Source organism: Herpailurus yagouaroundi, unplaced genomic scaffold (genome assembly GCF_014898765.1).
Source record: "Herpailurus yagouaroundi ecotype Mexico unplaced genomic scaffold, PumYag 160, whole genome shotgun sequence".
NCBI lineage: Eukaryota > Metazoa > Chordata > Mammalia > Carnivora > Felidae > Herpailurus > Herpailurus yagouaroundi.
In genome coordinates this window covers 40193699-40216009 of record NW_024412401.1, presented here as the reverse complement: position 1 = coordinate 40216009, position 22311 = coordinate 40193699, and the positions used below count along the sequence as shown (strand labels likewise).

Sequence of the window (22311 nt, the reverse complement as noted above, 5' to 3'; positions counted from 1 at the left end):
TCTCTCTGCCCCTCCCCTGCTTGCATGTGTGCCCATGGTCTCTCTCTCTCTCTCTCAAAATTAAACATTAAAAAAGTTTTTTTTAAATAAAAAACAAAAACAAAATTGGGGTTAAGGTGTCCATTTTCTCATGAGGAAACTGAAGCCCGGAGTAACACAGCAACTTATCCAGGCCACTTGGTCTGTTCATAGCTGAGGACTCAGCCCCAGAACATTAATACATGTGCTGATGCCAGTTTCCTTTCTCCAACTGGTTACCCTTGGCCCCTGACCCAGGCCAGGTTGGCCTGAGAAGCATGGATAATTCAGGCACCTGGGTGAGGGGGGCAGCAGTGGGGAAGGGCAGCCCTTCGCCAGCAGGCCCAGCTCTGTGCATTCATGTTAGGAATTCCGTGATCCTTGCTGGCTGTTGGGGATGTCTGCATCTGTGTGTGTCCCAGGCTGCTGGCGAGAGGTCTTTGTCCCCCTCCATCCTCAGGCGCCATAATTTTGAGTGTCTTATCTACATGATTTTTCCCCAGACAATAATTTATCGATGATTGTGTGTGGTGTGTGGTTCACTCAGGGATGAACAAGGCTAGGGGGAGAGGGCTCGCCCCGGCTGAGCCTCCGAGATGGGATCCCTGGTGTGGCCTCGCTGGCGGCTTTTCAGAGCCCAGGTCATTCTGCACAGGCTGCTCACATGAGCGGAGTCAGTGCCAATTAGCCCCTATGTGGCCTTGATGAGGGACTCTGATCTCTATCAGTCGTGATCACCAGCCTGTACCACCACAACCCCTTGGCCTCTATTTTTTTTTCTCCCTGCTCTCAGAGGCGTGTTGATGAATGGCAATGAGGGGCCGGCAAGTTGAATGCAGGCATCCAAATGTGTCTCAAATGTATGGGGAAGACCAAGGCTGAAACGTGTCACTCCAGCAGTGTAAGGAAAAAAGGGACAGCAGAGACGCCCATGTGAGTTTGCTTAGATGTCATCTGGACCAGCCTTCTCAGGGTATATAGAGAGGCTGAGTCCCAGGGAGAAAGGGGACCTGCCCTAGGCCATAGCACAGTTGGCTGAGCAGACCTCTAGAGAAGGGTCCCTCACTTTACAAAGATCCAAATCCTAGTCTCTTGTTATTTCACCCCAGTTGTGCTTTTCTGCTTTCCAAACCTCTGTTCTCCAAACTTCCAACCCTCTCCAACCCCATGCCTCGCTGCCCCTCGGTCCCTGGGGAAACGCTGACTTCAAGAGACAAGACTAGAGTGCGTTAGAAGAAGAATCAAGGACTGGGATGTGAACAAGATTTGGAAGGGCGTTTGGGGATCCCCGTGTATTTGCCACTCACTTTATAGATGGAAAGGCTGCGGTCTACAAAAGCAGAATGATTTGTCCAAGGTTGCAGAGGGGTCAGCATGTAAAATATATTCCCTGATGACAATGCTTACATTCAAAACTGCCAAAATGATCTCATTCTTTTACTAAATAATCATTTTGCTACTTAATTTTCTCTTCACCCCCACTCCCCTCTCAACCCCTGGTATCTCCACTGTTGAATATGTCTCTCTCCAGTTCTCAGCCTCTGCTCTTCTCAAGGAGTGAGTGGATTCAGGGCAGAACTACTGGAAGAAGCAGCCCCTGGTCTGCAGGTGGGTCTTGGATGGCCCTGTTATCATCAGCAAACCAAATAGGATGTGAGGGCAGGAAAGGTACAAGGGAGGGAGAGCAGTTCATAAGGCTGGGACAGTTGGCTGGGGCCAGTCACGAAGGGCTTTGGATGTTAGTCTAGGGCGTGTGAACTCTGTCCTGAGAGCTACTGGAAGCCACTGACAGTTTTGGGGATAAGCGATGGATGTAGGGTCTTTGAAAAGATTACTGGCCATCACTCAGATTGATGGCGGGACACGGGAAGCTTATTGGCAGTGATGAGACTTTATCAACAGTGCACATAGACAATGTCCAGAGCCTGCCCCAGGGCAGTGATAATGGGAAAGCTGGGAATGGATGGGCCTGAGTGATAGTAAGGAGGCTGCATCATTGGGATTCAGGTGCCATTTGGATGTTGAGGGTGGTAACATAGTCCAGTCAGAGATTTTTCTAAGGTTTCCGGTTTGGGAAGAAAGCAGGACCAATGTTCATAGGAGGTGGAGGGAATGTATGTTGGAGGTATATCCACTTCTGCTCCAGCAATGCTTCATGACAAACAGCCACAGTGTTTTATTGTCAACAACTGTAAGCATTTTCCCCCTTTGTTACACATCCGGGTGGACCAGTCTAGCCAGGACTCAGCTGCACTTTTGTCTCTGCTCTGTTCCACGTGCCTCTCATTCTTGTTGCACCAGCCACTACTTGGAGAATGGTTTTCTTTTCTTTCTTTTAGTTTTAAATTTTTTCAACGTTTATTATTTTTGAGAAACAGAAGTAGAGCATGAGCAGGGGAGGGGCAGAGAGAGAGGGAGACACAGAATCAGAAGCAGGCTCCAGGCTCTGGGCTGTCAGCACAGAGCCCAGCGTGGGGCTCAAACCCACAACCGTGAGATCATGACCTAAGCTGAAGTCAGATGCTTAACCAGCTGAACCACCCAGTACCCCTAGAGTGTGGTTTTTTCATGGCAAGAGGCAGTAATGCAAGAGAGCAAGCCCAGCCACCCAGCACATTTCAAGCACATTTGGCCCCTGTGTTCACATCATGTCTGCTACCATCCCATTGGCCAAAAAATCAAGTGACATGCTAAGCCTGAAGACAAAGGCTAGGGAAGAAATCTCTGTTCCCACAGTCAACCATGGCAAGGACAGGAATGCATACTACTACAGGAAATGAAGACTTGACCCCAGTAATACAGTCCAGCACAGGGTACATTTTCCTTCCCCCCCCCCCGCCCCCACCACCCCGATCTCCCATTCCCATGCTTTTTTTCCACACTATCTCCAAGCAGATTCTCAGAAAGGCATCACATAGCTAGGCAAGGAGTCAGAAGAAGACTGGACTTGGATGTTCAACAACCCTGGGCAGCTTGCTTACCCTCTCCAGGCCTCAACCTCATACATAGTTTTTATAGTGGAACCAATAGTATTGTCCTGCCGGTATGGATACCAAAGGTAACTAGGTAAGGTCAGCACATAGTAGATGCTTAGTTAGAAGGTATGATGCTTCCCCTGCGGATTATCCCTGCGATCAGGAAATCAACACAAGTACCCTTCATTACATAGGCATTATGGATTTAGTGCAATCCACACATAAAATAATTACACAGGATATTTGGAAGAGTGATTTTTAATCTTTACTTATAGTGGGATTTTAGAAATCAGCAGGATGTTAATTTTGGTGTGGGTGAATTAGAGATTCCTCTTCTTCCTAATGCTTATTGGCTAGCAGCTGATAGTTGTCACATTATAGACAGCTGTCCTTTCTCTCATCCTGGTGGTCATGTTTATTGTTATGATGTTTGTGATTGTGTGAAAGAGCATGGGTTTTGAAGACCTGATTCTGTGACCTTGGCCCAATGACTAGTTGAGTCCAAACTTTTGTTTCATTATTTTACAATGAGGACACTGGTACCTTCCTCCTACTCCTATGGGTGTGACCTGTGAGATGACAGGCAGTGACATATGGCAAGAGTCTTCCACCACTCCTACCATGAAGCAACCTCCCAGTAATGCTAGGCTCAACCCATGCCTCCCCCACCTCATGCCTGGCCCTGAGCTGGGCTCCAGTGACACAGAGATAGAAGTGAAGAGGCCCAAGGTGGCCCCTTTGGAGTCAGGACAAGAAAGGATGCCACACACGCTTACTGCTTTGAGGGCCCAGGGAGATGTCTTTGCAAGCCACAGTGACAAGAAGAATACATAGGAAAGTGAACAGCAGCCAGTGTCCCTGGCCTGTGATGATAAGTGATGGCTGAGTTGGAAGCAAGTGGAAATGGAATCGTGAGAGGATGACAAGGCGGGAAGAGGATAGCCAGACAACAGGCAGACTTGGGAAGAAGGCTTTGCATTCATCTTGCCATCATGGGCAGGTGATAAGCTTTTCTGAGCTGTGGAGGAAACAGGGGGCAGCACCGTCTGGCTTAGCCTCTTGTCCATGCCTGTGTGTCCTTCAGTAGGAGGAGCAAAGACAAAGGCAACAGGTGTTACTGGTTCTGAAAACACCATAACCAGCTTTGGAGATTATTTCATTCAAGCTGCCTCAAATTTGCAGATCAAGAAATAGATCCTCTTGGCTTTGCAAAGGGCATACCTTGAAATTGGGACCATCTTTCATCTAGATAGCACTTTTTCTTTCCACGAAAACAAGATGTTAAATTGGCCCCCTCCTATCCTGGCACAATAATTACAAAAACTCAAACATCCACAACGTTTTCAGCAAGAAGTGTGCCAAAGATTGTAGTTCAGACTTTGCAGATACATCACTGATCTTTCCAGCAGATAAGTGACAGCAGCGTTGTTACAGATTAGGAAACAGATGCAGAGAGGTGAAGCCACTTGATCAAGTTCGTGCAAATTGTAAGTGGCAGATCCAGGATTTGAATCCAAAACGAGATGATTCCAGGATCCATGCTGTGAACTACTTTACCAGCATCCTGGTTTTACGTGATTAACATGAAGGTGGTGTCCACTTCGAAGTGGTTTTGAAGAACCCACAGGATAAACTCAAGATTGCTCATAGTTGAGGGATTCTAGTGTTTTACCCAAGAGTTTATGGAGTAAAAAGGTATGTAACATAAATTGAGAAGTGAATAAATGGGACCTACGGGACAGGAAGAATAAATATATTTTTAAAAATGTTTTTAACGTTAATATATTTTTTGAGAGACAGAGACAGAGCATGAGCTGGGGAGGGGACAGAGAGAGAGGGGGAGTCATAGATTCCGAAGCAGGCTCCAGGCTCCCAGCTGTCAGCACAGAGCCTGACACGGGGCTCGAACCCATGAACCATAAGATCATGACCTGAGCTGAAGTTGGCCACCTAACTGACTGAGCCACCCAGGTACCCCAGGAAGAGTAAATATATTAATACCAGTGCAACTCACATATAGCTGATAATACAGAGTTTCAGTAACTAGCATGATGAAAATCCGTGTAACTGATTTCCTTTATGGAAACCACTTTAATGAAGAGATTAAACTCTTTTTTAAGGTCTGCATTATCAATCATATATAAATATATGGTTTGAATCTGTTAAGGTTATCTAGGATTCATTATATTTAAAAAAAATAATAATCCCAGGGTGCCTGGGTAACTTAGTCAGTTACACATCTGACTCTTGATTTAAGCTCAGGTCATGAGCTCACAGATCGTGATCTCATGGGTCATGAGTTCCAGCCCCACGATGGGCTCTGCACTGACAGTATGGAGCCTACTTGGGATTCTCTCTCTCTCTCTCTCTCTCTCTCTCTCTCTCTCTCCCCCTCTCTCTCCTTCTCCCTCTCTATTTGCCTCTCCTCCCACTCCCATTCTTTCTCTTCCTCTGTCTCTCAAAATAAGTAATAAACATTTAAAAAATATATTAAAAAAAATCCTTGTCTGTGTTATAGATTCTCATTATAGGCAATTCAGAGATGGCAGGAAAATACCAAGGAAAAAAAATCTAGCAAGTGTTGCCAGGTATATCGAAGCATTGAGATCACCCATGCAGCAGGAAGGATGCTACAGTAGTGGCCAGGAGCCCTGGGTTCTAATCCTGACTCCCCCAAACCTAGTCCAGTGATTTGGCCAAATGTCTTCACTCTCTGAAATTGCATTTGTTCCTTGGAAAAATGAAGCTGAGAAGCTGTGACCCAGCTGATCTTTAAGAGCTGTTTCTGCTCTGATGTGAAATAGAATTCTATTTTAGACATTTCATCAACACTCATGTTTATACTTTCCATTTCCTTGGCAAATACCTGTCCTGCATATAAGAAGTTTCTTCTAGTCTTCGGCAGAACCATCATTATTCTAAATGAACTCAGCCTGGATTCATGAAAACTGCAATGTATTTCTCCATTCATTCATTCATTCATTCATTCAACAAGTGAGCTGCCTACTCGTCATCAGGCATGACACTAATTGCTAGCATATGGAGATGGTTACAGAAAGATTTCTGCAGTTAAGAAGTGCCCAGCTTAGTGGAGAAAACAGGCAAATTTAAGAAAAATGGTTTCTTTATACCATTGGCATAGATGTTACTATTGTGAGATGTGCCCCCTCATTTATTTATGCACCAGGCAGTGCAGTGGGTGCGGATGCAACAGTGAGCAAGATGGCTGCAGCCTCCTCATTCAAGGAGCTTCTGTAGTGATAGGAGTAAGGTAGCATGGGTGATCATAGATCATGTAAACCTGGATCCCTGGAGAGCTGTTCTGACCACCCGGCTGCTCTGGGTATGCAGAGGCAGGGTTGCAGAAAGGACTCATCCGAAGAAGGGGTTAATCCCTAGGTCTGGCTATCAGAAGCTTTCATCTTGCAAGAAGGAAGTGCTTGGTTGCAAATAGTGGAGAGTTGGCTGAGCCAGCAAAATAGGAAATTGGAGTCAATAAAGTCAATAGCCAGGGCATTGATGGAAATCTTACTGGAGACACCTAGCCCAGTCGCTAAGAGTGATCACAGCTAAGGCTGAAGCAGTGTCAGGAAAACAGAGTTTCAGGATTCAGAAAGGCTGTGTAAATGACTAACTCTCATTGGCACTCAGAATTGATGGACGTCTACTCCAGGTTTCCATTTTGCAGATGGGGAAGCTAAGGTCCAGGAAGAAGGAAATTACTTACGCAGTCTTCCTAAAGTTATGTGCCAGCATATATCAGAACAGAGTGCTGGTTTGGAATGGAAGGGAAAGAGGAAGAAATTTATGGAGGACTGTTTGTCTGCCTGAGCCATGAGCCTTACTTTCCACTACTTCAATTTACTCTCACGGTCAGCTCTGTGGAGTTGACCTTACGGTCATTTCCCATTCTATTAATGGGAAAACTGAGACCCATCCAGGGAGAGAGAGTGTGAGGATTAGAACCCAGGCCTGTTTGCCTCTAGCCATCATTCCTCCCCTGCCTCACTAACTATTCTCCAGGTAACCTTTTTTCTTTTTTTTCCAGTAAGTTAGTTTGTTTAAAGAATGAGTGGGGGAGGGGCAGAGAGAGAGGGGGACAGAGAATCTGAAGCAGGTTCTCTGCCGACAGCAGAGAACTCAATGCGGGGCTCAAACTCACGAACTGTGAGATTATGACCTGAGCTTAAATCAGACACTTAACCCACTGAGCCACCAAGGTGCCCCTCCGGGTAACCTTTTCAGGGCCTCCAGAGTGGATGCCTCGCCTCTCATTTGCAAAATACATATATGTTGTATAATGCAAGTCAGTAATTAATGATCTGTTCTGAGAACGGGGAAACTTGCCTGGTAAGCATGCAAGAAAGAAACACAAAATATAGCAGTGACCTTCCTCAGTATAGATCTCTCATTCTCTCAATATTCCCAACAAGAGGGAAAGGGGGACCGTAACCTGTGCCCTTTCCTGCAGAGTCACAGATCGGAGAAACAGGAACCTGACTGAGCAGTGCCCTTTCCCTCAAAAAGAAAGGCCCTCCTTTCTCAGCCCTTTTTGCCTGCCCCAGCCTGACTTCCTGTCCCTCCACCAGAGGTAACTATTTACCTCTTCATTACAAATCATGAGGTCTGTGGTTGTGGCAGATCGTAAATCAGCCCTGGGAGTCTCGAGGACAAACGCCAGGACTTTTAATATTTAATATTAGGCATATTTAAAGTGATGAATATTTCATGACAGGACTGTAGCATTTTAACACATCATTAGTGACTCCTACCCCTCCCCTTTTTGGTAAATTATTCTCACCGAAATCTCAAGGATCTCCTCCCTCTTCTTCCATTTTCCTTACCTCTGGCAACAATCAGCTCATTAGCTTGCACACACCTACAGCACACACATTTGTTGGAGCACTTGAACTTGCTGTTGGAGAAGAGAGTTACAGAGAACGTTCCTGCCTGCGAGCAGCCCCCTCCTATTTACCAGGTATCCAGAGAAGGGGAAAGGTAGAGCTCTCTCTCTCTCTCTCTGTCTCCCTCTTTCTTCTGCCTTTTGGTGATCTCCATTCTAAATATTTGTAATAGTACCTCTTACCCATCCATCACTTCTTATTCTGTCTCACTACCATTTTGGCTCAGCCAACATTTATCAAGCGCAGGCTGTTTGCCAAATACTTGTGAATGCCGGGGTTACAAAGATTAAGCAGCATTATAATGTATAAAACAAATTAGAGAGTTTTTTTTTAATGCTTGGAATGGTTTGTATAAGGTCAAATGCATAATATTTTTGGTGAACCCATGAAAACAATGAGGTTGTCTGGTGAGTACAAATGTTTTGAAAAGAGGAGTTATGGGTGATAGTTGTAGAACCTGTTAACCTAGTGTATATTCTCTGCTGTGTTGTGTTTTGGTAGCACAGGTTGAAAAGAATCTTGATTCACAAAATCTGTAGTCATAAAAAGCATGGCCTCTTTAGCACTACAGCTCCCAGGCTCCAATATCCTCCTCAATGAAACAGAGATGACAGGAGAGGGTGTTTGTGTGGGTTTGGGAGTAGTGGTTGTTTTTAAATGAGGTTTGCATAAAATGTGTTTACCTAGCAACTGGACTTAATATGACAGTGCTCTCCAGTGTCCTGAATTCTATTACACAACATCTGAGCATTTAGCCTTTATTTACTTTTTACTATGACTGAGATTTAAAAAGACAAATGTTTAAGGGAAATTCAAATCTAAAAGTTGCAAGTTTCCTAAGTCTATTCCTTTGAATTACACGTTTCTGTGAAACATGGTTCAAAAACACTCAGGTCAGGCCAGTCAGAATCACGGTAGGATTGAAGAGTTGCAGGTATGTGTGTGTGTGTGTGTGTGTGTGTGTGTGTGTGTGTGTGAGAGAGAGAGAGAGAGAGAGAGAGAGAGAGAGAAGATCACCTGAAGATGAGAAAGAAAGCAACCTGACAGCAATAGTCTAGAAATTTATGAGCCATAACAGATAGTTAATTATTTTTAAGTGTTTTATTTATTATTGAGAGAGAGAGAGTGCGCACACCCACAGGCGGGGAAAGGACAGAGAGAGAGGAGGACAGAGGATCCAAAGCAGGCTCCACACTGACAGTGATGAGCCCAGTGTGGGGCTGGAACTCAAGAACTGTGAGATCATGACCTGAGCCAAGGTCAGACACTCAACCGACTGAGCCACCCAGGTGCCCCAGATAGTTAATTATTCATTCAACTCACAGTATTGAGGATCTACTCTGTTGTACACAGTGGGATAAGGCAGGGCAGTTTCCAACAGCGTTTCCCAAGTTGCGGGCCATGGGACACTAATCTTGTGGCCTGTTGCCCCAGCAAGCTTCCCAAGATGAAATAGGTTTGGGAAAGCTGTTTAGGTATCACTTTCATGAAGAGTCACACACCACTGGCTCTACAAATCATCTAGTGTTTCCCAGTCATTTTTTTTTTAATAGAATCTATGTTTGGTAAGGCGTCTGTGGATATTCTACAAATACACCTTAGGAAAAACCAGTAACAAATTGAACCTTATTCAATGGAGTGTACAATGGATTGATAATTGAAGGGGGTAGGACAGAGAACTTTGGAAACCTTCCAGGATTCTGAACTCTAAAGCTATGCAAGGAAACCCCAAGTGAGCTTGGCCAGTGGGAGAAGATGCTTAAGGTAGTGTGGAACGCTAGCTAGCATTCATGCAACATGGCATGAGATATGGCCATAAAAAATGATGTAAGGTTACGTGGATGGATAGATGGGTGGATAGATGGATGGATGGGTGGAGAGGGAAGGAACAAGAATGGAAAGATGGGAAGGGCAGAGGCACACCAACTAAGACAACAATAACAACAAAACAAAATGAACTCTTGAAGTGATAGATGAACGCAAATTTTCCAGAAGGGGAAATCAAAGGTATCTTGGTAGAGGTGACATTAATTTGGGGCTTATGGATGAACATGAATTGCTCATTCAAGTGGAGAGAAGAATTTGAATTTCTGATGATGCTTTTAATGTATATGTACTTTATCATAATTTAAATGTTTGAAAATAAGGACCTCCATTTGTAGCCCCCAGGTCATTTCCTGTTTCCCTCATTAAGCCATGAGCCCCTTCAGTGTCTAATCTCTGTATCCTCAGTGTGGGCCGAGAACCTGGCAGGGAGTGTGGTTATTAGGACTTGTTGAATGAATAAGCGAGCAGATGAACAGGGGAATAAACCCTTTATTAACCATAGTGGTGGATAGACCAGAACACGCTCTTTCTCTGGGTCTTTTCCAAAACTGGGCAGCCCACTTTATTTCCTAAGAAAACCAGGAAACCAGGGGAGAAGGCTATTTGGGGCAGATGGTATTTCACAAGACTCCTTTCTCTTTCTGCTTACAGGAGAGTGCAGCTGTCATGAAGGCTATGCCCCTGACCCGGTTCACAGACACCTGTGTGTGCGCAGTGACTGGGGACAGAGTGAAGGGTGAGTGGCAAGGGGCATCAGGGCAGGGACAGTGGAAAGCCGTCCCCTGCTTCTCTGCTACGGTAGTACAGGCCCCAAACCTCTCCACGAAGAGGACTCTTTTGCTACAACAGTTGTGTCGTATACAACCTGATGGGCAGCGAATCCCATTTCCCACTGAATCACATTTTAATATTAAAGGTACATGAGTAATGAATCTTCTAGAGAACAAAGGCTCAAATTTAACTCACCCTCCCACACTGTAAGTAATCAATGAACACTTCCTTAACTGGACTGATAGCGAATCGGGTTTTTGTCCATAAACTCCAGAATGGACAAATGGTCTTTAAAGTGCCGAGTCCTTCTGTGAAATGGAGATGTTCTCTTATAAATGGTCTTACCCAGTACATGGGTTTGAACAGCATGGATTTAAACTGCATGGGTCCACTTACATGTAGATTTTTTTTCAATAAATATAGTACAGAACTGTAAATGCATTTTCTTCATGATTTTCTTAATGACCTTTTCTTTTCTCTAGCCTACTTTATTGTAAGATGAAAGCGTCTAATACACATAACCTATAAAATATGTGTGAATCAACTGGTTATGTTATCAGTAAACCTTCCAGTCAACAGTAGGCTATTACTGAGCTGCCTGGCTGGCCTAGTCAGTACAGCATGTGATTCTTGATCTGGGAGTTATGAGTTCAAGCCCCATGTTGAGCATGGAGCCTATTTTAAACAACAACAACAAAATAAAGCAGTAGGTTATTGGTAGTTAGGGTTTGGGGGAATCAAAAGTTATACACAGAGTTTTGACTGGAGTGAGGCTGTTATTTAAGGATCAACTGTAATTATCCCGTGAAATTTGGTTGTCTGTAAAGCTACTTTTAAGCAGTGTCCACATATGAATCCTATCTGCTTCTGACTAACACCGTCTCCTTTTCTTTCCCTCCTTCTGTTCTTGCCACAGACCTTGGCCTTACACTACACTTGAGAGGGGCTATGACCTAGTAACAGGAGAACAAGCTCCTGAAAAGATTCTCAGGTGAGTTGACAATCTTGTTGGGGCGTGATGCTGGGGATTGGAGGCATAGTCATGCATCCTAAGTCAAGGGAGCCTGTGAACTTCATTCAGGTTGCACTGAGTACAGAGGAACTCTCATTGGCATGAATGTACCATCATGGCCCAAATGTTGATGAGAATCTAATTCCCATTTGTCTGGCATCTAGACTTATGAACTCAGATATTTGAACTGGAGGAGGCTTCACTGATTATCTAGTCCAGTGCTTTGAAAATATTCTACAGCCACAGGACCTCTTCCTGCCACTTCCATGAAATCTCGTATGAAACTTCAGTACTTCAGCTGATGAAGACGTATAACAAATTAAGTGGCAGAACTGGGAATCAGATTTTGGTTCAAACTGATTCAGGGTCCTTGCTCTTCACCTTTGTGCAGACTGCCCCTGCTGATTTAGCAGCCACTTATGGAACTCCTGCTTGCTCAAGACTGCTTGGGAAAGCAGAGCCAAAATAGTCCCTGTCCTCACAGAGCCTGCTGTTTACTGGGAGTCAGGACAGGTAGTCAGGATAAGAAAACTAGTTATGCAAAGCAGTGCATGGGCCAAATGATTAATACATTTAAGTAATGACATTCAAGTCTTGGCAGAGTTGGCCAAAATCATGCACTAGAGAATGTAGGGGACTCAGTTGGGTGGGAAGTAAGACATAGCCCTAGTGGGGATGGAAGGAGGGGCCCCTATTTTCTGTTTTCTGTCTGCTTCCCAGGGAGTTCCCCAATGGAAACTCTTACATTGCAGGTCTACTTTCAGCTTGGGCCAAGGACTCTGGCTTCCTGTCAGCAAAAGCTTTGTGGTTCCGCCTGTGGAGCTGTCCATCAACCCTCTGGCCAGCTGCAAGACCGATGTGCTCGTCACAGAAGACCCTGCAGATGTCAGGTAGGGAAGTCATCTCCACTGTTGTGTACCAAGAGCTCTTTGGCACACTAGAAGCCCCTCTGGTTCAGGATCACAGGGACCTCTTTGCTGAAGTGGCTTCTTAGTGTTGAAGTAGGCACCTGCCTAGTAGATGATGTGAAGAACACTGTCCAATATGTCATGCTCTACACTTCTAGAAGTGTCCCCCATTGGTGGGCCTCAATGGTTTATATTTCAACAGTATTACACTCCTTCTGGGTTTATGTAAAATATGAGGGAAGTGAATACATTATCTGGCTCACCCTGGGATTATTAATGATTATATCTTATAAAAGAACTTTACTTAATATTGTACACTGGAGAATCATGAAAGTGAAAGATGGGAGAATTAGATGCTTCTTTTGTGACTCTGGTACTGGGACAGACTTTGGACTAATCCATAGGTTCTTGATGCACAGGGCAAATTTATTTGTTCTTCATTCAGGAAAGGATGGAGACTACATCTTTCCTTACATGTTTGCACCTTGTAGTTAACTTCATTATAGACTTGCTCTACTGTGCTGTAATTAGTTGCTTATATATCATTCTGTCCCATTATGTGGTGAATCTCTCAAGGTCAAAGAAAATAACTTATTTAGCTTTCTAATCCCCAGTTCCCAGTACATATTGGACAACTACTAGATGTTTATTGATTTAATTAAACCAGTGGCCTTAGATCTGCTCCTGTCACTATTCTGGAGCTTTCTAGTGGAAGTTTTTGTTTTTGTTTTTGTTTTCTTTCCTTCCAATTTGATTAGGGGAAGCATTCCAGAAATTTTAATGTTACTGAAAATGGACTCTGATTCGGCTTTTGAAAGCGGCACATGCACAGCTTGGTCACTCTTAAATTGGAACTCAGAATCATGCCTTACCAGCCTCATCCTTGTGATTGTGGTTCTACCACTACATAGCTGGCTCTGGGCCTTTCTGAATCCAGATGTCATCAGTATGTATATGGCATCTTGATAAGAAGCTCCCAAATCCAACTCTTTGGATTGGGTTTGGGTTGGTCTCTGCTTTGTGATTTGTTTATTCTCACCTTCTCAACTTTTCATGGTGAAATGATCCTAACATGGATGTTGATATTTCCCAAAAGAGAGAGTTTGAAAAAGAATAAATTGTTAATGGATAGCACTTAGGAAACAAATTGGTAATTATTAAGACCTAAGATGGTTTTACACACACACAAATTCATGGCAGTTTGCCATTATTTCTATTCTTGATAGACTTGAGACCAATGGACTTGAGTAAAGCATGTGCTAAGGTTTCTCTGCATTACATATTTTATTTATTTATTTTTTAATTTTTTTTTCAACGTTTATTTATTTTTGGGACAGAGAGAGACAGAGCATGAACGGGCGAGGGGCAGAGAGAGAGGGAGACACAGAATCGGAAACAGGCTCCAGGCTCTGAGCCATCAGCCCAGAGCCCGACGCGGGGCTCGAACTCGCGGACCACGAGATCATGGCCTGGCTGAAGTCGGACGCTTAACCGACTGCGCCACCCAGGCGCCCCTGCATTACATATTTTAAAAGTAGAGCAAAGATCATCTGGTTGAGGAGCTATTCTTAAGGAGACCCAGTGATCTTGATTGATATCAGCTGAAAGTTCTCCTCTAGCTTTCCTCCGAGTTCTGTACTGTTGACATTGAATTTGTAATTTCAGTGAAGGTACCGGTGTCATGATAACACTCACTCCAGATTTGAACAGGTCTGAGTTAGAAGCCCATGTCTACCGTGTATGAAGTATGTGATCCTGGCCAAATTCAATTTGCTAACTTTCCATTTTCTTAGCAAAATTGGGATAGTAACCGTGCCTTCTTCACAGAGTGTAACAATAATATAATTCATAGCCATTGATTATCCATTACATACCAAACCCTTTGCTAACATTATCTCATTATATTCTAACAAAAACCCCTTAAGGTGATGCTATTATTATTTGAATTTCCAGATTAAAAAGAAAATGTGAGGCATAAGAGTGATGCCTTCACTAGTAAGTGCTGCACCCAAGCTTCAGCCCATGATCTCTTGAGCTCCAGAACCCATGTTTTTAATTATTTTACTGAAACATCTCCCAAGAGTTGTTGTAATGATTAAGTAACAGGATATATTAACACTAGTATGTGATACATTCCCAGTGCTACATTATACCCATGTTAGATGAACTAAATTCCAACCACAGTAGAGTTCAAGTAGAAACTGGGGATGATGGGGAAGGCAGAGTCAAGAAAGTCATGTGCTATGTTGGGCTATTGAGAAAGACTATAATCCACAGGATGACTCAGTTGCCTTTTCTGATCCAATCTGATTTGCATTGAATTAGCAATCCAGAAAAGAAGGGCCCAGAATATCTGCATGCAGGGACTCTAAAACATCTTTAGAAATGTAAACAAAAAAAAAAAAAGAAAAGAAAAGAAAAGAAAGAAAGAAAGAAAAGAAAAGAAAAAGTATAAGTACTAGCATACATTTCAGAAAGAGTATTATATGTAGTTAGAAGGGATAGTGCGGTAAGTTGAAAAAGGTGAGACCTTCAGGGGGCATGAGTCATTAACAAGGAGATGTTTTTCCTCACCTCCTGCTAAGAAGGCTGTGCCTGTTTACATGGCACACACACTTACACCAAGTTGGGGCCAGAACAGAACTGCTCAGGATGGGAGGAGGGGATGGTGTTCTGTAGCTATGGAAACTCCTTCTCAACCCTTCCTTCACAAACCACTGAGGTTCTCCTTTAAAGAAAAGTTACACAAATATTTGAAGAATATTTGGTTTGGTTAGGGCATTAGGTTATTATCCTCCTCAGAGGTGCCCTCATGATTTGTCTGGTCTTGGAGAAATAGCAGACAGCCTTTTAAGTCTTACCTTCAGCATACCTCCCACCAGTGCCCATTGGTTTCCCTGCAAGGGTGGATAAAAGATGGCAGTCATCACCATTCAAAAGAATCCGCACTATGTAGGTTGAGTTCTCCAAGCTGCACTAGTAAAGCTTGTTTGACATGACATTGCCCAGGCAAGTGATCATGGGTGTTTAAAGAATTAACAAGTTCCAGTCAGATGATATGTTACAAATTAATAAATAATAGATCGTAATTATAGATAGCCAATAATAAGCCATAGAATCACAGCCAGGAGAATAGAGGAAAGGCTGTTCAAAAGCCAAGCCAGAAAGGAAAAAGATAAGCATTACAGCAGAATCAGAAGGAAAACTTAAAGATGCTTTGCCTGTTGACTTTTTTGTTGTGTTTTAGTTTGGGACAAGTCATTTGGAAAACACAGAATCTCACACTGTGGAAGGCAGAGCAATTTAGCGGTCAAACATACAGGCTCTTCCCAGTTGGGTGGCTAAGTTTAAAACAACTGATGAGAACAAATTTTTTGTGAGAACCTAGAACAACTGGGATTCTGAAACCTTTGTAGTGGGAATGTAAGTTAGCATGAACTGTACGTAAACCTGTTGGGCAGAATCTACTAAAGTATATGGTGCAATCCATCAATTCTACTTCTAATAATATACTTAGCAGAAATGTGTGTATATGTACCACCAATAATACATTCAAGAATGCTAATAGCAGCATTCGTTCACCCTGCCTAAAAGGGAGTAAAAAAAACACAAATCCCATCAGTTTAAAAAAATGAAATAATCAAATAGTCATGCCATGGAATACTACTAGCGATGAATATTAACAACAACAACAACAACAAAAACCAACCACCCAAATTGCCATCAGTGAATCTCACAAATATAATATGGAGTTATAGAAGACACAGAAGACACACAAAATTATGTGTATGTGAAGATCAAAAATAGTAAAAATGAATCTGTGCTGGTAGAGGAAATCGTAAGGATTACTTTTTGTTGAAAGAGAGGGCAGTGATTCGTGGGAAACAGGGAAGAACTTATGTGATACTGACAGTGTTTGATTTCTTGATCTGGGTGGTGGTTATACGGGTGTGTTCTCCTATAAAAATTCACCAAGCGGTATAGATAATGATTTACACACTTCCCTCTATGTATGCTGCGTTTTGACTAAGCATACAGCTTATTACGTAAGGTAGTTCTTTTTCGGTTATGGAGCCCAGCTGAACTGCCTGAGTTCAAATCTCACCTCTACCACTTGCTTACTGCACGAGCTTTTCTGGAGCCGTGTTTCACCTTGTGGATAATGTGGATAGAAGATTATACCATGTAGGGGTGTGTTGTTGAGAATCAAGTGACATAATACATTGGAGAGCACTGAGTTTGGCACATGGGGAATTATCTAGAAGCATTAGTTATCACGTTTGTTGTTACTGTAACATAGGGTAACATATTTGTGTTCTCCTTCTGTTTTTAATTCTTTTCTCCTTTTGGTAAAAGGCTACATCCAATCCATGACGCATCTTAAAATCAGTAGTGTGTTAGTATTGAGAGCTCACATTCATCCCTTTGTCATGCATGGGGTTCAAGGAAGACTTAAATGTTAACTTACAAAGTCTCGTACAGTGTGGTAGGTCTCTGGCTTCATGTGTGTGATAATATGTGTAGAAGGAATGAAGGGATATGTGTGCCATACACATGGAGTTCCTTGGGGGGTTGGAAAAGAAAAAAGCAATTCCAGACCAAAAGGATTAAGAAAGTGCAAGAGAGAACATTAGCAATTAACCTTGACTTGTGGATGGATTTTGGCTATGTAGAATCTAAGGCGAGAGGGAAGACTTTCAAGTCTGAGGAGTTGAAGGGCCAAAGAAGAGAACTCTCCCCGGGGACATCTGCCATGTTCCCATCCTGTCCCAGCAGGAAGCTGCCGGGAATGAGATTCTCAGACACTAACGATGTCAGCTACAAAGGTGGATGAGTGAGCTCTCGTTAAATTGCATCCAGACTCTTTTCAATTCTCAAAACCTTAGCTGGGCCCCTCCTGTGTGCCAGGCACTGTGCCAAGATACCTGAGGAATACAGAGACATTAAGACCCACCTCTGCTTCCGTGGATCTCACGGTAGCCAGGAGCGTGGAACAAGATACTGACTTGAGAGATGAAATAAAAGATCCTTGTGGAGAGAGAAGCATGGCAAACAACACTTATTTCTACACACTGAGCCTTCACAATTTCACCCAGAGCCGATTCTTCTTAGAAGAGAAATGCAAGAATAGCTATTATAGTTGGAATAATAATCATCCACAAAGCCCAGCTTTTGGAGCCCCTCAGTGATTTTTCTATGATCTCCAATCAATGGAAAGGAAATGATGAACTACTGTTAATTCCTGCACAATTTTGAAAGAATAATGGGATATCAGAATGAAAGCCAGCATTTCTCACTTGGTGACAATTTTCACATTGAATTTGTTCAGAATGGAATTAGGAATGCTTCCTTGTTCATTTGTCCTTTCAATTCCAAGCCCTGAGAATTTACTGAACACCTACTATATGCCAGGCTAAGTATTAGAGACATAAAAAATGTTCAGACAGAGATCTCAGTGCTTCAGCTGGGACAAAAGTGCAAACCAAAAGATGTCATATTTGGTGACAGCCCAAGAGGATAGAAGGAAAGAGCAGGACAGAGAAAGAGGAGAGACCTTCGGGTGAAACTGTGAAGTTTTAGCAGGAAGTCACTAGGTCACTGGTTCTCAGAGTGTGGTCCCTGGACCAGTAGCATCAGCACACCTGGAAACTTGATAGAGAGGCCGATTTTCTGACTCCATTTGTGGGAGACTGATAATGACCCTCGATGGTATCAGCTCCCAATTCCTAGAACCTGTAAATGTTACGTTATTTGGAAAAATGGTCATTGCATATGTAGTTATGCACCTTAAAAGAGGTTGATTATCCTGGATTATCTAGATGGGCCCATAGTACCATAACGAGTACCCTTATAAGGAAGCAATGATGTAAGTGCTTTACTGAAATGAGCTCATTGAATCTTCACCCATTATTAGCTCCGTTTAATGCTTGAGGAACCAAAGGCACGAAGAGGTCATTCAGCTTGCCAGCTGACACAGACAGGAAGCGGTAGAACCAGAATCTGAACCCTGGGAACCTGACTCCTGACTCCATGCTTCTCATCTCTAGACTGTGCTGCCCCTGTTTGTCCTGTTTGGGGACATTTTCCAGTATCCCAGATCAGTGTCTAAAGGGGCAAAGTGCTCAAATTTCCAGACCTGGGGTCACTGACCCTCCCTCGAAGCCAGTGGGGGCAGAGGCACCTTTACCATGTGGACTGAGATTGCAGGTACAGTTGTCCCCTAGAGGAAGATCAGGACAGGCGGTGGATGGATGCTGGACAGAAAACCCTACAGGTGCCCTCTCCATGGACAAGGCATGGGGACTGCAAGTGGCATGTCTGAGGAGGGAGCCTGTGTCTGGGGACTGGTGCCAAGGGGCGCAGGGAGAAGAGGAGAGGAGACAGAACAAGTGTGGTATTTTTTCTTCTCTCTCCCCTTGGCTGTGGGCTACCTCACCTAGCAGAATCAGCAGAATCCCCCGAGGACAGCTGAGGAGAGTGCCCCCGGCAGGTGCTCCTGTGTGAATGTCCCAGATACCAGAATCCGGCTTTTCCCAGACACTACCTCCAGGCAGATGCAATGTATTCTGGAAATGTGGGCTGTGCATCTTAAGGTGACACCCTCAACAGAAGCATTGTAGGTACATCTTTGTGTGACGGACACTGTGCTGGTTCGAGAAATATAAAGATCAGAAAGAGATGAACCAGTTGGAAAAAGTGTAGGATTGGAATCCTACACACCTGGACATGAGTCTTTGTGCACAATTTGCGACCTGAACTCTTCAGTTCAAGTAACTTTACTTCCTCCCCTTACCCTTTCTGAACCTGGCAGATAGAGATGGTTGTGCTTCCCTCAGGTGGTTGTGAGGATATTATAATGTGTATAGAGTAACTCGTAGAGCGCCTTACATGTAATTGGTGTTCAACAAGTGGAGTGTTTTAGAAGTTTGAGTAGACACGGTACTACAAATAGGGAGGTAACCATACGGCACAGGGGGATCAGGTGATAAAAGGCACGGTTCACAGTACAGAGAAGGGACGTATGCATGCTTCCTCTTGAGCAGGTGGCATCAGTGGTAGAGGCCAGGGATCATCAGAGCAGCAGGACATCAGGATATGTAGGGTAGGCAGGAGTGAGGCAGGTGGTCCATTCCACAGGAGCAATGGATGGGAATGCCTGCAGGAAGCAGAGTCTGGAGGAGAGGGTGTCCCTTGATTCAGACCTCAGGTACTCAAGATGGCTCCCTCCTATTGGAGGTGAGTGAAACTCAGACTTCTTTGCCTTCCCCATAACCTCAGCAGATCTTAGTGATGGTGGTGGTGTGCATATACTCATGGCAGACAACCTTGAAGTGCATCCCAGTGGGGATGCTGGGACAGGAGTGGGCTTCTTTAGCCCTCATCATGTAGCATCAGCCCCATCGAGCTTCACCAATTACTCACCTTCCTCGCCAATTACTCACATAGAGTTCCTTTCCCAAAGAGCAAGAGAACTTCAGTAGGCAACCTACTTACCCACCCGAGGAGAGGAGTACTAGGCGAAGGGACTAGTGTGGGCTCTGGAGCCCAACTGCTCAAGTTCCAATGCCAGCTCCACCCCTCATTAACTGACCTTGGGCAAGTAACTTAAACTTTCCACGTCTCCATTTCCTATCTGTAGATAAGAATAAGAATTGCTATTATATCTTTGGATTTATTTTTAAAGTTTATTTATTTCGAGAGTGGGGAGCAAGTGGGGAGGAGGGCAGAGAGAGAGGGAGAGAGAGAATCCCAGGCAGGCTCCATGCTGTCAGTGCAGAGCTTGATGTGGGACTCAAGCCCATGAAACTGTGAGATCATGACTTGAGCCGAAACCAAGAGTCAGAGGCTCAACCGACTGAGCCACCCAGGCGCCCCTGAGTGTTTTTGTGAGTATTGAATAACATTTAAACTCTTGGCCCACAGTCATAAATAATAATTACAGCCATGTATTGAACACTTATTTTGTGCCAGGCCCTCTCGGAGCCCTTTATATGTATCAGTTCTGACTTCTCACAACAACTGAATGATGGAGTCACTATTATTTACCGGTGAGGAAACTGAGGCACACAAAATTTAATTTCTTTGTCCAACATATTATGAGTAGTGAGTGGCAGAACAAAGACTTGAATGCAAGCTGTCTGGTGACTGCTTCGTAAATGTTGGCTGTTGTTGATGTGGGGGAATCTCTATAAGATCGGGACCTAAGCCCATTGGATTTTCTGTCTTCATCTTTGTGGACCGTTTAGTCCACTGAGTGTGTGTGTGGAAGTCCATTTCATGCTAGTGGAAGACAAAATATTAAATGGGAAAAGGGAGAGGCTGTGGGGGCAGTAGGGAGTGTGTCTGTCACTCACAGCTGGGTTCATAGGACTTGGCATTAGCAATTGCCCTGCACCACCACATTCCTCCCTTGTTCTAGGAAGACGAAGCCCCTCCGAGAAGCATTACTTTAAAGGCCTCTACGCTCCCTCAAATGGACCTACTCCATACCCACATCTCTTCACATCCTGGCTGCCTGTCACTCAGCCAGTGAGCCTGGAGACATATATATTTTCCCCCATTTCAGTTTAGCGATCATAATAAAAGTGAAGTCTATTAGGATGAGTTTCTGCCCAGGCTCGGTAAATCTCTTCAAACACTGTTCAGCACCAGATTTCTGTTAGTCTTTGCCACTGGGGAGGCTGGAGCACGCACCAACTGTGAGCTCAGGCGGAGGGCCCACGACACAGCCTCTGCTAAATGAAACTCAAATGGAGACTTTGGAATATAAATATTGAAGTGACCCAGGTTGGATAAAGGGGAACCAGTTAGCTAAGCTTCTCCCTTACATGCAGGAGATGCTAAATTATTAAAACTTTAATAAATGTAATAATAAATATTTGATGTTGAATTATAGAAGGCTTTGCAGATACAGTGAATCTGAGAAACGACTTGTTATATCTGCATTAGAAGTTAAACACTTTTCAAATGGGACTTCAGATGTTGAAATAGGACTGTATCTCTTTGGATGAAAAGAGGGAGAGGGAGACATGAAAAGTGCAATTTTGGGCAAGCATACTGGGCTGGGGGGTCAGGATACCTGTGTCTGAGTCCCAGCTTCACCCTAAAGACAGCTATAAGTGGCGTTCCAGGCATGCCTACCCAGGCAGAAGCCTCATCCGCACAATGTCCTATGTGTGGTCCTTACAGCCATATTCCAAGTTCAATGCTACTCTTATCCCCCAATTTCACAGGTGAGGAGCTGACATTCTAAGACCCTTGGCAGCACAGCTGGTGAAAAGGTTTGGGATTAGAACACAGAGCTTGTGATCTCAGGAACCTACCGGTGTCAGTCACACCACTGTACCTCCCTTCCTCTGTTTCGCTGCACGGAAGCCCATTCTGCTCCCTATCAGTTGGCATATTTTTGGTTTCAGGAGACAGAAGTTCAATTCAAATGAGTTAACGACAGCTGTATTGGAAGGACACCATGGGAAGAGAGGGAGATCAGCTGAGCCACAGGGGTTGGAGGAAGGGTTGAGGGAATTACATGGCATTAGCGTTCTGTCTTGCCTCTGCATCGTCTCTTGATGGCTTCTTTCTCTCTGCATGCACAACTGCATCCTGACTACTCTCACTCCACAGCAGGAGTTGTGATAATCCTGAGTCCCCCATATCCTTGTGCTCTTAGCCCAAAGAGTGAATTCTTCTCTTCCTAGGGTTGCAGTTTGAAAGATCCTAGAGAAGGAATCTTACTGGCCTGGAATGGGTTAGGAGCTCCCCTCCAGATTAGCCGTCTCTGATTAGGGAGTGGGATCACAGTGTACAGATGGCATGGGAGGAAGGTTGGGGCTTGGGGAGGGGGCCATCAGTTGCATATCTACTCCAACACATGACTTCAAAGCCCCTCCCTGGGC

At 44.1% G+C, this 22311-nt stretch overlaps 1 protein-coding gene and 1 long non-coding RNA gene across 6 annotated transcripts in view; one reads left to right on the top strand and one right to left on the bottom strand.

The window, feature by feature from the left end:
* ASTN2 (astrotactin 2) overlaps positions 1-22311 on the top strand; it is an 882793-nt gene that overhangs the window by 410342 nt on the left and 450140 nt on the right. For 4 of the 5 annotated variants that reach the window (XM_040482114.1, XM_040482112.1, XM_040482110.1 and 1 more), the window contains 3 exons: positions 10376-10460; positions 11412-11486; positions 12260-12397. In XM_040482114.1, coding sequence (XP_040338048.1) covers positions 10376-10460; positions 11412-11486; positions 12260-12397 — 298 coding nt within the window. The remainder of the gene's footprint in view (positions 1-10375; positions 10461-11411; positions 11487-12259; positions 12398-22311) is intronic. The other variant, XM_040482113.1, reaches the window with a different exon arrangement.
* On the bottom strand, positions 5748-10492 carry LOC121034895 (uncharacterized). The gene is made up of 3 exons (XR_005792658.1): positions 10374-10492; positions 7869-7872; positions 5748-5758 (listed from the first exon to the last, which is right to left on the bottom strand). It is a non-coding gene; the product is annotated as an uncharacterized LOC121034895 (long non-coding RNA).